Below are 15,031 nucleotides of genomic sequence, written 5' to 3'. Positions count from 1 at the left end.
CATTGGGAAATAAATACTTATTGACAATGACAAAGTTGGGTAGTTCTCAGTTCTCTCAAGTTCCACCTGAGACTGAAGTGGAATCTTGAAAAGCGTCAAGCCGTGGGATGGGTTTCAAATGCAGGTGCTCGCACTTCAGAACGAGGCACAGTGTCAAGCTCCTGCGTTCTGTTCTGTGTCTCTTAGTTTAACTACAGCAAAGTAATGAAATCATTTCTGGGGCTCTTGGCATTGTCCATATTCCACACACCCAGCAAAGACTCGTGCTACTACAGAACGGGGTCTCCTTTTACTACCTGTTTCCAAGTTCTGCCTTGTTTTCCTGTCTTCCAGGAGACAAACGTACTCGGATTTAAAGGTCCCAGGAAAATGTCTGTGATCATTCCAGGGATGAATATGAATCATGAACGAATCCCGTTTCAGCCACGAAATGTAAGAACAGAACTCATGTAATCATCAGAGGACTCTAAGGGATGATGCTATAACATGGGAGAGATGAACACAGACAAATCACTGAATCTTCCAGAGCCCACGCTGGAGTGAGGCTCCTGGGAGACAGGCCCAGCTCTGAAACTTTAGGAGTGCAGGTGCAGAATCGCTGCCAAAGTTGTTGGCTTGAAAACATTCTGTCTGCAAAAAACAAGTGCTGCTTCATGTATAAGAATTAAAAAAAAGGCCGGCGCCGGGGCTCAATAGGCAGCGCTGGCACACCGGGTTCTAGTCCCGGTCAAGGCGCCGGATTCTGTCTCGGTTGCCCCTCTTCCAGGCCAGCTCTCTGCTGTGGAGGATGGCCCAAGTGCTTGAGCCCTGTACCCGCACAGGAGACCAGGAGAAGCACCTGGCTCCTGGCTTCGGATCAGCATGATGCGCCGGCCACAGTGCACCGGCCACGGTGGCCATTGGAGGGTGAACCAACAGCAAAAGGAAGACCTTTCTCTCTGTCTCTCTCTCTCTCACTGTCCACTCTGCCTGTCAAAAAAAAAAAAAAAAAATTTTAAAGATTTATTTATTGAAGATTCACTTATTTATTTGAAAGAGTTACAGAGCGACAGAGAAATCTATCCGCTGGTTCGCTTCCCAAATGACCACAATGGCCTGGCCAAAGCCAGGAACCAGGAGCTTCTTCTGGGTCTCCCATGTGGGTGCAGGGGCCCAAGCAATTGGGTCATTTTCCACTGCTTTCCCAGGCGCATTAGCAGGCAGCTGGATTGGAAGTGGAGTAGCTGGGACATTAACCAGGGTCCATATGGGATGTCTGCAGGTGGTGGCTTTTTTTTTTTTTTAAGTATTTTTTATTTTTTTGAAAAGTAGAGTTAGAGAAAGAGAGGGACCTTCCATGGTTCACTCCCTAAATGGCTGCAACAGCCAGGACTAGGCCAAGCCAAAGCCAAGAGCCCAGAGCTTCTTCCAGGTCTCCCTTATGGGTGCAGGGGCTTGGGCCATCTTTTGCTGCTTTCCCAGGTGCATTAGCAGGGAGCTGGATTGGATGTGAAGCAGCCGGGACTTAATCTGGTGCCCAAGTGGGCACCACTGCCAGCATCTCTGGCAGTGGCTTAACCCACTACGCAGCAATGTCAGCCCCAAGATTGGTTGATTTATTTGAAAGGCAGGGTGACAGCGAGAGAAGAGAGAGGGATCTGCTGGTTCACTCCCCAAATGGCCACAACAGCCAGGTCTGGTCCCGGCCAAAGCCAGGAGCCTCCATCCGGGTCTCCCACATGGATGGCAGGGGCCCAGCTACTTGAGTCGTTTCCTGCTGCCTTTGTAGGTTCATTAGCAGGAAGCTGGATTAGACGCAGGAGTACCTGGGACTCAGGCTGGCATTCTGATAAGGAAGTGGTGGCTTAACCTGCTGCCCCACAGTTTTAGCCCCTCTGGCTTAACGTTCAGCTTTCATTCCTTGTGTCTGTTTTACCTTTTCTGAAATGGAGAAGGCACTTCCCTGCTGCACCCCCTACCTCCTCACCACCTTGAAAGTGAATGAATTCTTAGGGTTCTCAGCACCAAGTGATGACTTTTCCTTCGAACAGGATCATGAGAGCTTGCTGTCAAGATGGCAGAACAAGAGCATGGAGAACCTGATCGAGCTGCACAACAAGGCCCCCGTCTGGAACGACGACACTCACTCCTACGTCCTGAACTTCCACGGCCGGGTCACGCAGGCGTCTGTGAAGAACTTCCAGATAGTCCATGCGAATGACCGTAAGCCCACAGGGCTGGGGCAGCGGCCGGGCGTGGGGGGTGCTCTCACGAGATGCACGAGCAGTCTGAGAAATATTTCGGAGGAAAACACAACCACCATGTTGAAGCAGGGAGAGACGTGTGAGAGCCTTCCCAGGGCAAGGCAGAGGAGTCTTCATCAGGCCGTTTGGGAAGCAGACTCACATAATGCTTAATAAAGGCCCCGTGGTAACTCCAGCCCACGGAGCTCGTGCTGTTCCCAGGAAACGCTCGTGATCTTCCGTCCCGCTGCCCTTTCTTGCTACCAGGGTTGGTCTGCCGTTCTCTGTAGGCGAGAGGAATATCATAGAAACTTCGCTCGTGCTTAGCAGACACCCTTGCTTTTTTTTGTTGTTTTTAAAGATGTACTGATTTGTTTGAAAGGCAGAGTGACACAGAAAAGAAGGAAAGAGAGAAAAAGATCTTTCATCTGCTTATTCGTTCCCCAAATGGCCACAAGAGCTGGGGCTGGGCCAAGCCTAAGTCAGGAGCCAACAGCTCTTTCCAGGTCTCCTACAGGGGTGACAGGGACTCAAGTACTTGAGCCATCACCTGCTGCCTTGCCAGGTGCGTTAGCAGGGAGCTGAGACAGAAGTGGAGCGACTGGGACCGGAATAGGGGCTCTGGTATGGGATGTGGGCATCCCAAGGGGTGAGTTAACCTGCCGGACCACAACACCCATGCCAGGTTTTTGTTTCTAATTTATTTAAGAGAGATCACTCCCCCATCCTCTGGTTCACTTCCCAGGTGCCCCCAACAGCTAGGACTGAGTCAGAACCAGGAGCTGGGAACACAGTGCAGGTCTCCCACAGGGGTGGCAGGGACCCAGTTATTTGGGCCATCACTGTTGCTCCCAGGCTCTGCACTGGTGGGAAGCTAGAGGCAGGAGTCAAACCCAGGCACTGCAGTGTAGGATGTGGGCATCTTAACCTGCTGTCTTCATTGCAGGCTGAACACCCACCGCAGACACTTAGTTGTCAATGCTTCCTTCCAGCCTTTAGAAGTTTCCCACTTTAAGAAGACTTGGGGACTGGCACCGTGGCATAGCTGGTAAAGCTGTCGCTATGGGCGCTGGTTTGAGTCCCGGCTGCACCACTTCTGATCCAGACCTCAGCTGAGAAGAGCAGTAGAGAATGGCCTGAGAAAGCAGTAGAGGATGGCCCATGTCCTTGGGCCCCTGCACTCATGTGGGAGACCTGGAAGAAGCTCCTGGCTCCTGGCTATGGATAGGCACAGCTCCAGCCGATGCTGCCATCTGGGAAGTGAACCAGCAGATGGAAAGCCTCGCTCCCTGTCTCTGCCTCTCTGTAACTATGCCTTTCAGACAAATAAATAAATCTTTAAAAAAAAAAAAAGACCTAGGGCTGTTTGAATGTGTTGTCTATCTTTCTAGGTTGTTCCTCACTGCAGCCACATTATCGTCTGACATTCGCATTTCTTTTCGTTTGTAGCCGACTACATAGTCATGCAGTTTGGCCGTGTGGAGGACGACGTGTTCACACTGGACTACAGCTACCCGCTGTGTGCACTTCAGGCCTTTGCCATCGGGCTCTCTAGTTTCGACAGCAAGCTTGCTTGTGAATGAGAGGAAGGCACGTACAGGGGCGGGGTTTCTCAGCACAGAGCCGACCAGGAACACACAGCTGCTGCCCTTGCCCGAGGACATGAAGATTGATGGTCTCTCCTTTCAGAACAGTTCCTGAATGCACGTGTATATCCACATGTGTGTGTAGAAACGTCTGAACGTGTCTGCACACGTGTGTGTGTGGGTACATCTGAACATACATGCACACACACTGCTCCGCTGGATTTCATAGACTTGTCAGGGATCCCGGGCGAGAGATTGTTGAAAGCAGAGAGAGGCTCTCGTCTGCAGTACGTGGGTGAGTCCTGCAGTTACTGCCTGCAGCGTCAGATCTCCCACGCCTGGAAGGTTGCAGCGGTCTGATCCTAATGGCGAAGTACGTGCGTCTCTTTCTTTGAAGACCTTTTCAGAGAGGGCCAGCTCCCTAAGTTGCCTTTAGTCTCCAGGGCAGGGGTCTGCACACTTTTCCGTACAGAACCAACTCAGCTGCCCAACTCTGCGTTTGTGGTGCAGAAGTAGCCACAGATAATCCACGAAGGAAAGACCTGCTGGAAGAAGCGACAGAGACCTCAGGAAAAGGCCACCGATCACTTAAGCTGAGGAACGGCTGGGGGGACATTCTGGAAAGGTGGAGAACTTTCCGCAGAGTGGAAGAAATCGGACCCCGTGATGAGGAAGTGTAGGACCCCAAAGCTGCGTTTCCCCAAGCACTGTTGAGATTTTTTTAAAAAAATAAATACCCTCTTTATTTTACCAAGTATAATGTGTCAGTTGACATTGGTCACTTGAGCTACAGTAACCACAAGTGCCTCTTACTCCACAGAACAGACCTTGGGATGCTGCAGGCTGCACTTTCCCTTGGCCTGCTCCTCTGGATAGAGCTTCTACCATGGACTCAGGCCACGTGTCTCAGGTGGGCTCTCTGCGTCCGTGGTCCTCATGTGCGCCCCAGCCAGGGACTTGCCAGGGACTTGCCAGGGACTTGCCAGGTCTTGTCCCACCTTTTAGGACAGTTCCTCAACCACTTCCATATGGAATCATTAAAAAAAATATTTTCACTCATTTGAAAGAGATGCCTCCCTCCACTGGTTCACTTCCCAAACGTGCACAATAAACAAGGCTGGGTCAGATTGAAGCCAGGAGTGCAGAAATCAGCGTAGGTCTTCCACGAGGGCAGCAGGGACCTAAGTACTTGGGCCGTCATTTGCTGTCTCGCAAGGTGTCCATCAGCAGGAAAACTGGCCAGAGGCAGAAGGGCTGGGAATCTAGCCAAGAACTCTGTTGTGGGATGCTGGTGTCCCAGTGTCACCGCGCCAAAGGCCCGGCCCCATCTTGTGTTATTTTGCCTTCCCTCTTGCTGTGGTCTTTGTTATCATAGTTAGTGTATATTCCTTAAAAGTCTCAGGCTTCTTTATCAAATAGACTCTCCTTTCATCCACAAAAACCTGGGGGTTGGCACAGCCGGAGGCAGCAACTGCTGTCAGTGCCCTGTGGAGAGCTTTGGCTGGTGTCATGGCACCACCTACTGACCAAGGATGCACATCACAGATGCATGAAAGTAAGAACCGCACCAGTGCTGTAATCCCGGTGAGAAAGCCTCAGGGGCTCAGCCCTGACTTCCACACCTGGGCCACTGGTGAGACAGCAGACTCTTCCCAAGGCCTGAGCACAGGAAGCCTGGAGTTCAGAAGCCAGCTGAGGTCCTCAAAGTAAATGCCCAGGGTCTGGCTGATACACAGTAAGCGTTTAGTTTACATTTTTTTTTTGTTTTAATATATTTTTTTTTAATTTTAAGATTTATTTATTCAAAAGGCAGAGTTACAGAGAGACAGAGGAAGAGAGAGAAGGGGGCGGGTCTTCCATCCTCTGGTTCATTCCCTAATTGGCCTCAACGGCTGGAGTTGCGCCAATCCAAAGCCAGGAGCCAGGAGCTTCCAGGTCTCCCACACAGGTGCAGGGGCCCAAGGAATTGGGCCATCTTCTACTGCTTTCCCAGGCCATAGCTGAGAGCTGGATGGGAAGTAGAGCAGCCGGGGCTCAAACTGGCGTCCATATGGGATGCCGGCGCCTCAGGCCAGGGTGTTAACCCGCTTTGCCCCTAGTATACATTTCTATTCCTTTTCTTCCCTTTTCTCTTTTCATTTGAAAGGCAGAGACAGAGAGGGATCATCCATCCATTGGTTCACTCCCTGCACACCCACAGCAACCAGGGCTGGGCCAGACCAAAGCCTGGAATTCAATCTAGGTCTCCCGTGTGGGTGATAGGGACCTGAGTGGCACCAGCATCCCATATGGGCACCAGTTTGAGCCCCAGCTGCTCCACTCCCAATCTAGCTCCCTGCTAATGTGCCTGGAAAAGCAGGAGAAGATGGCCCAAATGAGAAGCCTAGAAGAAGCTCCTGGCTCCCGGCTTCGGATCAGCCCTGCTCTGGCTGTTGGGGCCATTTGGGGAGTGAACCAGCAGATGGAGAATCTTTTTCTAACTCTGCCTTTCAAATAAATATATCATTAAAAAATATAAAGATTATATATCCTATATAACCTAATTATATAATTATAATATATAGGATGCAGTATTGCAGGTGGTAGCTTAGCCAACCTGCCGTGCCGTAATGGTGGCACCTCTGCTGAGTGTTTTGGCCCACCAGGCCAGGCCCAGGCTCCTTGATGTGCTGCCTTCCACCACAGCTGTGGCCTAGGAGTGGAAGACAAGAGAAAGCCACGAAAGCATGCCAGAGGGGACCAAGTAGGGCAGGTGTGAGTTTTCCTGGCCTGTCCACACTTTTTGTCACTTTTATTTGAAAGCGACAGATGCAGAAAGATTTTCTGTTTATTGGTTCATGCCCCCAGGTGCCCACAACAGTCTGGCCTGGGCTGGGTCAAAGCCAGGAGGCCAGAACTGAACCTTCATCTCGCATGTGATACATCGTTGGTTTAATATAATGGTTCTAAAGCTCCAACTTTTTTTTTTTTTAAAGGATTTATTTATTTGAAAGGCAGAGTTAGACGCAGAGATCTTCCATCTTCTGGGTCACTCCCTAAATGGGCACAATGGCCAGGGCTGGGTCAGTGCAAAGCCAGGTGCCTGGAAGGGCTTCCCACATAGGTGGCAGGGGCTCAAGCTTTTGGGCCATCTTTGTTGCTTTCCTAGGCACATTAGCAGGGAACTGGGTGTGAAGTGGAACAGCCTGCAGTGCCACAACACTGGCCCCTTAAGCTTCAGTATTTTTAAGATTTTATTTATTTTGAAAGAACTACAGAGAAAAAGGGAGAGACAGAGAAAGTGATAGAGTTCTTCTATCTGATGGCTCACTTCCTCAGACGGCCAGTGCTGGGCCAGGCCAAAGCCAGAAGCTCCATCCAAGTCTCCCATTTCTGATGCTTTTCCCAGGCCATCTTCTGCTGCTCTCCCAGGTCATACAGAGAGCTGGATTGGAAATGGAGCAGCCAAGACTTGAACTGGCACCCACATGAGATGCTGGCACTGCAGGCAGCAGCTTTACTTGCTATGCCACAGCGCCGGCCCCACAAAGCAGTCTTTCTGTACTCTGCTCTTTCAAGTTATTAGGGCATAAATCCAGTTGTCAGTTTATAAATTTATATTTTCTTATTTGAAAGGTAGGGAACTGGGTGGGAAGTGGAACAGCTGGGACATGAACTGCCATCCATATGGGATGCCAGTGTTGCAGGCAGTGGCTTTACTTGCTAGGCCACAACGCCGCCCCCGCTGAAGCATCAGTCTTTAACTTCTAGCTATGTACGGTCTACCTGGATCGTGTCCCTTGTTAAGGTTCTCAGATATTTCAAGAATAATTACCCAGCAGTTCTCTTTCTTCTGTATTGAGAGTAGGAAAGTTAGGAAGGAAGAACACTCTGAGGAGAAAGAGTGAAAGACAGAGGAGGGCTAGAAATTAGATCGAGATTTTAAAGGGTGGATCTAAATTCAAGTTCTAAGGGACTAATGGGCTTAGGACAAAACATGATTACTTGGAGAAAGAGCCTATTTAGGATCATAGAGTCCCCCTTCCTCCAGGAGGCCACCCAAATAAACCTACTTACCTCCCTACAAAAAAAAAAAAAGTCCTTACTTGATGTGGGTGTTTGGCACAGCCGTTACATCACCCCATCACCCCATGGCCTGCCCACATCCCATCCTGGAGTGCTTAGTTCCAGGTCTCTCTCCTTCCCATCAAGTTTCCTGCTAACGTGCACCCTGGGAGGCAGCAGTGATGGCTCAAGTACTTGGGTCCCTGCCGCCCAACTGCTAGCGCCAGATTGCACTCCAAGCTTTGACCTGGTCCTGCCCTGGCTGTTGGAGGCATTTGGTGAGTGAACCCAGTGGATGGAAGATTGAGCGATCTCTCCCTCTCTGCCTTTTGAAACAAACAAATCACAGAGTTGCTGAAGTTAAAAATTTCAGCTGAACAAGGGCAGAGGAAGCCTTCCCCACTTTTGTTGTTCTCAGGACGATCCCGAAGACCCTGTGGGAACCCAGAAACCAGCTGTTCATTTCCACCTGAAAATGTACTGATATAGCTTGGGCTGTCATCTGTAACAAAACCCACCAGCTGGGGACTCCAGCAATAGACATCTACTTCTCTTCTTTCTTTTTTTTTCAAATGAGATTTATTTATTGATTTGAAAGAGTTACAGAGAGAAAAGGGGAGACACACAGAGATCGTCCATCCACCGGGAGCCAGGAACTCCGTTTAGGTCTCCACATGGGAGAGGAGCCCAGGCACTCGGGCCATCTTCCGATGCTTTTCCCAGGCACGTTAGCAGGGAGCTGGATGGGAAGTGGAGCACCAGGACTCAAACTTAAAGTACTGGAGGCCAGAAGTCCAGGATTTCTTGTGAGACTTCTCTGTCTTACAGAGGGTGCCTTATCCCTGTGTCTTCACAGGGTGGTCCCTCCAGTCTGTGTGCTTCCTAATCTCTCTATAAAGACATTGATCAGGTTGAATTAGGGCCCACCCTAATGACCTCATGCTAATGTAATCCGCTCTTTAGGGAACTTATCTCCAAATACTGTCATTCGCTGAGCTACAGGATAGGGTTAGGGCTTCAACATTTGATTTGGGGAAATAGTTCAGCCCACAGCTTATACTGTTGTCTTGATAGTGGGCCCAGAGCCTGCTCACTCTCACACTTCTCTTTGCTAAAGAGATAACAGAGCTGGGGCCAGCATTGTGGTATAGCAGGTGAAGCCACTGCCTGTCATGCCGGCATCCCATGTGGGTGCTGGTTCGAGTCCCAGGGCTCTGCTTCTGATCCAGCTCCCTGCTGATGGATCTAGGAGAGCAGTGGAGGATGGCCCAGGAGCTTGGGCTCCTGTACCCACATGGGAGACCTGGAAGAAGCTCCTGGCTCCTGGCTTCAGTCTGGCCTAGTCCTGGCTATTATGGCCATTTGAGGAATGAACTAGCAGATGGAAGACCTTTAGTTGTCTCCTTTTCTCTCTCTAATTCTGCCTTTCAAATAAATAAAAATGGATCTTAAAGAATAACTAATATGATATTTATCAAGTTACTGCTTTTATTCTGCAGATGGAGGAAAAGACTCCAAACAACTTCAGTTTTTAAAGGTTTATTGATTTATTTGAAAGGTAGGATGATGGAGGTGGGGAGAGGAGCAGTCTTTAATTTGCTGGTTCGCTCACCAAATGGCCACAATACCCGGACATGGGCCAAGCCAAAGCCAGGAGCCAGGAACTCCATCTGGGTCTCCCACACAGGTAACAGGAATTCACATACTTGGGCCATCTTCCGCGGCTTTCCCAGGTGCATTAGCAAGGAGCTGGATCAGAAGCAGAACAACCGAGACTTGAACCGGTGCTCAGATACGGAATGCGGCCAATCACAAGCAGTAGCTTAACTGGTTGCGCCACAATGCTAGCCCCTGGAGAGTCTTTTTAAGGAGAAAGTAAATAGAAATACATGGTGGAGAGGCTGGAAAAGAAAAGGAGCCGGAGTCACAGTTGACCTCAGGTGCAGCAGGAGTTGTTCATGCAGTACTGTTGGTGGTGGGGAAGCAGCAGCTTTGGAGCTATCTCAAAAACCACACAGTGTAGTCTTTCATCTAAAGGCTAGGAAGCAGTCTTTTTTTTTTTTTTTTTTTTTTTTTTAAGATTTATTTATATTTTATTTGAAAGGCAGAGTTACAGAGAGGCAGAGAGAGAGAGGTCTTCCATGTGTTCGTTCACTCCCCAGATGGCTGCAACAGCCGGAGCAGGAGCTGTGCCGATCAGGAGCCAGAAGCTTCTTCCAGGTCTTCCATGTGGGTGCGGGGGCCCAAGGACTTGGACCATCTTCTGCTGCTCTCCCAGGTCATAACAGAGAGCTGGATTGGAAATGGAGCAGCCAAGACTTGAACCGGCACCCATAGGAGATGCTGGCACTGCAGGCAGCAGCTTTACTTGCTATGCCACAGTGCCGGCCCCACAAAGCAGTCTTTCTGTACTCTGCTCTTTCAAGTTATTAGGGCACTAAATCCAGTTGTCAGTTTATAAATTTATATTTTCTTATTTGAAAGGTAGGGAAACAGAGCTCCCATACACTGGTTTGCTTCCCAAATGCCCTCAATGATGGGCTAGGTCGAGGGTAGAGTTGGAAGCCAGGGACTCAACCCAGGTCTCCCACATGGGTTGCAGGAACCAAGAACTTGAGCCGTCCCAGGGTCTGCATTAGTGAGAAGCTGCAGACAGCAAATGGAGCCAGCTGTCAATTCCAGCTACTCCGACGTGGGTGGGACATTGGCAGCTTAACTGCTGGGCTAAACTTCAGCTTGTTTGTTTTGATTTGGGGAAATGCTTTATTTGGAATAAAATTTTCTATAGAGTTACAAACTGGAACTCAGCAGTAGTTGAAATAAATAGATAAGATAATGAGTGAGTCAGTGGAAACTCTGAGAGACTTAGATGTTGGTTTCCTCAGAGTTCTCCATATAACCTCTTTTTATTCCCGTGGCATTATTAAGGTATAGCTGACACATAAAAACTGTATACATTAACACAACATGATGTTTGGATACATGAGGGCACTCCAAAATGTTTGTGGAGAAATGGAATTAAAAGATAAGTTTTGTGGGGCCAGCACTGTGGCATACAGGTAAGCCTCCATGGGTAAGGTAAGGCCTCCACCTGCGATGCTGGCATCCCATATGGGTGCCAGTTCGTGTCCTGGCTGCTCCTCTTCCCATCCAGCTCTCTGCTTATAGACTGGGAAAGCGGTAGAAGATGGCCCAAGTGCTTGGGCTCCTGCCAACCATGTGGGAGACCCAGAAGAAATTCCTGGCTTTGGATTGGCCCAGCTCCAACTGTTGCAGCCATTTGGGGAGTGAATCAGTGGATGGATGCTCTGTCTCTATCTCTTCTCTCTAATTCTGCCTTTCAAATAAAGGAAGAAATATTTTTTAAAAAATAGAAAAATGAAAAGGTAAGTTGGTAGGGTGGGTGTTGCACAGCAGGTTAAGCCCATGTAAAAGTGCCTGATTCAAGTCCTGGCTACTCCACTCCTGATTCAGTTCCCCACTGGTGCACACCCTGGAGGCAGCAGATGATGTCTGAAGTAGAGTCCCTGACTGTCACTTGTGGGACCTGAATGGAGTTCCTGGCTTCAGCCTGACCTGCTCCTGCTCTTGCCGGCATCTGGGGCGTGAACCAGCACATGGACGATTTCTTTCTCCCTGTCACTCTTACAAATAAATACAATGTAAAAAAAGTGTTTTAGTGCAAATGTTTTATTTTTTGAAATACATGCATTTTTCATAATACACATTATTTTTATATTTATTTATTTTGAAAGAGAGCTTCTATCCACAGGTTTACTCCCTGATGGCTCCCAGATGCCAGACCAAGCCAGGAGCTAGGAGTTTCATTTAGGTATTCCACGTGGGTGCCAGGAGCCTAAACAGTTGGGCCATCTTTTTCTGCTTTTCCCAGGCCATGAGGAGGGAGCTAGATGGGAAGTAGAGAAGTTGGGACAGGAACTGGAGCCCATATGGAATTCCAGTGTTGCAGGAGGTGGCTTAACCTGCTTGTCAAAATGCTGGCCCCATATAAATTCAAAATATTTTTGCACCATGCTGGTGCTGTGACACAGCAGGTAAAGCTCACCTGCAGAGCTAGCATCACATATGGGCGCCAGTTCATCCTAGAGATTACTGGCTGCTCCACTTCTAATCCAGCTCCCTACTAATGTGCCTGGGAAAGCACTGAAAGACAGCCTAAGTGCTTGGGCCCCTGTACCCGTGTGGGAGACCCGGAAGAAGCTCCTGGCTTTGGATTGGCCCAGTTCCAGCCATTGCAGCCATTTGGGGAGTGAACCAGTGGATAGATCTCTCCGTGTGTCTCTTCCTCTCCCTGTAACTCTGCCTTTCAAATGAGTAGTGTTTTTTTTTTTTTTTTTTTTTTTTTTTTTTTTTTAAGGATTTGTTCACTTATTTGAAAGAGAGGAGAGGCAGAAAGAGAGGTCTTCCATCCGCTGGTTCACTACCCAGTTGGTTACAACAGCCATAGCTGTGCCCATCTGAAGCCAGGAGCTTCTTCCGGGTCTCCCATGCAGGTACAGGGGCCCAGGCACTAGGGCCATCTTCTACTGCTTTCCCAGGCATAGCAGAGAACTGAAATAGAAGTGGATCAGCCAGGACTCGAACCGGCAGCCATATGGGATGCCAGCAGTGCAGGTGGCGGTGGCTACCTGCTGCGCCAGAGCCCCATCAATAGATCTTTTTTTTTTTTTTTTTTTTTTTTTTGACAGGCAGAGTGGACAGTGAGAGAGAGACAGAGAGAAAGGTCTTCCTTTTTGCCGTTGGTTCACCCTCCAATGGCCGCTGCGGCCGGCGCATCACGCTGATCCAAAGCCAGGAGCCAGGTGCTTCTCCTGGTCTCCCATGCAGATGCAGGGCCCAAGCACTTGAGCCATCCTCCACTGCCTTCCCTGGCCACAGCAGAGAGTTGGCCTGGAAGAGGGGCAACTGGGACAGAATCCGGCGCCCCGACCGGGACTAGAACCCCGTGTGCCGGCGCCGCAAGGTGGAGGATTAGCCTATTTAGCCACGGTGCCGGCTCATCAATAGATCTTTAAAAAAAATTTTTTTTCCACCAAAATAAGCTTATCTTTTAATTAATTCCATTTTCCACAAACTTTGAAATACTCATGTTTATAGGGTTTTATTGCTTAAAGATGAGAAATTAGGAAAGGTTTAGGTATACAGTTATAATCACATTTTTCCTGATTATAAAAGAAGTAAAAGTTTGTTATGGAAAATCATGAATAAAAATAAGAAAATAAAGAAATCTCCTTAATCTTTACACTTTCTGGGATAATCACTCAAATACTTTTATTTATTTATTTTTAACATTTTATTTATTTGAAAGAGTTACACAGAGAGAGGAGAGGCAGAGAGAGAGAGAGAGAGGTCTTCCATCTGATGGTTCACTCCTCAGATGGCCACAATGGCTGGAGCTGCCCCGAAGGCTGAAGACAGGAGCTTCTTCGGGTCTCCCACACTGGTGCACCACAGCGCCGGCCTCAAATACTTTTGAGAAGCTTCTTGGGGGGGTGGGTGCTGTGCTGTAGCGGGTAAAGCTGCTGCCTGCAGTACCAGCATCCCATATGGGTGTCGGTTTGAGTCCCGGCTGCTCCACTTCCGATCCAGCTCTCTGCTGTGGCCTGGGAAAGCAGTAGAAGATGGCTCTAGTGCCTGGGCCCCTGCACCTGCATGGCAGACCCAGAAGAAGCTCCTGGCTCCTGCCTTCGGATCGGCTTAACTCCGGCCGTTGCAGCCAATTGGGGAATGAAGCAGCGAATGGAAGACTTCTCTCTCTCTCTGCCTCTCCTTCTCTCTCTGTGTAACTCTGATTTTTAAGTAAATAAATCTTAAAAAAAAAAAAAAATGCTTGGGATACCAACGTCCCATATTGGAGTGCCTGGGTTTGAATTCTGCTTCTGATTCCAGCTTCCTGCTATGTGCCCCCTTGAAGGCAGCAGATCATGTCCCAAATATTTGGGTTCTTGCCACTCAAGTGGAAAACCTGGATGGAGTTCCTGGCTTAGCTTTGGCTGCTGTGGACATTTGGATGGAAGATCTCTTTCTGTTTCTTTGCCTTTCAAGTTAAAAAGTAAATAAATAAATAATTTTACGAAACAGACTCATTGTATAAAGCCTTTTAAAAATCTAACTTTCCAATTATATTCTGGATGTTTTTCTGTTTTAGGAGACATAAAAACATCTTGTTATTAATAGCTGCAAAGAATTCTATCACATAGATGTGGCTGGTTTTGTTTAACGAAGTGTCAGCTGGATAATGTGTTTGACTGTGATCATGTGGTTTGGAAAAACAAAGTTTATTAGAGGCATGGAAATAATACCAAATGACATCTGGTAAAAGTAATTAATAGAGTTTCAACGTTGACTTCAGCATGGAGCCAACACAAATAAATACCTTTCCCACATCAAACCAGCTCTGACCACACCCCCACCCTACCTCTGTGCCGCCCTTCCTCACGCATCCCCGTGAGCCAGGATCCACTTGCAGGACTGGGGGGGGGGTGGTTTGGGTCACAGAAGTGAGGGGATCCAGGAGCACCTGCTGCAGTCAGATGCTGTGGTGTTTCCACCAACAGAGTGGTCCCGGAGGGGCCCACCCTTAACCCTGGGAAGGGCAGGAGGTATGTGTAAAGCTCTGTGTATCCGATCTCCTTTCCTTTCCTCCAGGGTCCTGTGCTCTCCAGGAGGCGGGTGCACACACACCTTCCCTCATGTGATCTGACCCCCAAGTTCTCCTCCTAGCAGTCTGCTGAGTGACAGCCAGGGGCCACTCTCCTGTGCCTTTCCCTGGACCATCTGAAGAAGGTTACTTCTTTTTTTTTTTTTTTTTTTTTTTTTTTTTAAGATTTATTTATTTATTTGAAAGAGTTACACAGAGAGAGGAAAGGCAGAGAGAGAGGTGTCTTCCATCCAATGGTTCACTCCCCAGATGGCCACAACAGCCAGAGCTGTGCCAATCCAAAGCCAGGAGCTTCTTCCGGGTCTCCCACACGGGTGCAAGGGCCCAAGCACTTGAGCCATCTTCTACTGCTTTCCCAGGCCATAGCAGAGAGCTGGACAGGAAGTGGAGCAGCTGGGTCTGGAACTGGTGCCCATAAGGGATGCCAGTGCTTCAGGCCAGGGCGTTAACCCATTGTGCGACAGCACCAGCCCCACTTCCTTTTTTTTTTTTTTTTA

The 15,031-nt window shown here is 48.9% G+C and overlaps 1 protein-coding gene and 1 long non-coding RNA gene across 10 annotated transcripts in view; both read left to right on the top strand.

Annotated features, from left to right (window-relative positions):
* TULP3 (TUB like protein 3) overlaps positions 1-4,565 on the top strand; it is a 47,404-nt gene extending 42,839 nt beyond the window's left edge. For all 9 annotated transcript variants that reach the window (XM_070049365.1, XM_008259668.4, XM_051850237.2 and 6 more), the window contains exons 9-11: positions 334-432; positions 2,031-2,202; positions 3,672-4,565. In XM_070049365.1, coding sequence (XP_069905466.1) covers positions 334-432; positions 2,031-2,202; positions 3,672-3,805 — 405 coding nt within the window. In that variant the 3' untranslated portion in view covers positions 3,806-4,565. The remainder of the gene's footprint in view (positions 1-333; positions 433-2,030; positions 2,203-3,671) is intronic.
* Positions 4,566-5,388: 823 nt separating this feature from the next.
* Positions 5,389-11,231, top strand: LOC138843865 (uncharacterized). Its single transcript, XR_011378989.1, has 2 exons — positions 5,389-7,219; positions 10,131-11,231. It is a non-coding gene; the product is annotated as an uncharacterized lncRNA (long non-coding RNA).
* The last annotated feature ends 3,800 nt before the right edge of the window (positions 11,232-15,031 follow it).

Source organism: Oryctolagus cuniculus, chromosome 9, assembly GCF_964237555.1.
Source record: "Oryctolagus cuniculus chromosome 9, mOryCun1.1, whole genome shotgun sequence".
Lineage (NCBI taxonomy): Eukaryota > Metazoa > Chordata > Mammalia > Lagomorpha > Leporidae > Oryctolagus > Oryctolagus cuniculus.
Note: the sequence above shows the minus strand (reverse complement) of the source record. Positions and strands in the feature narration are given on the sequence as shown.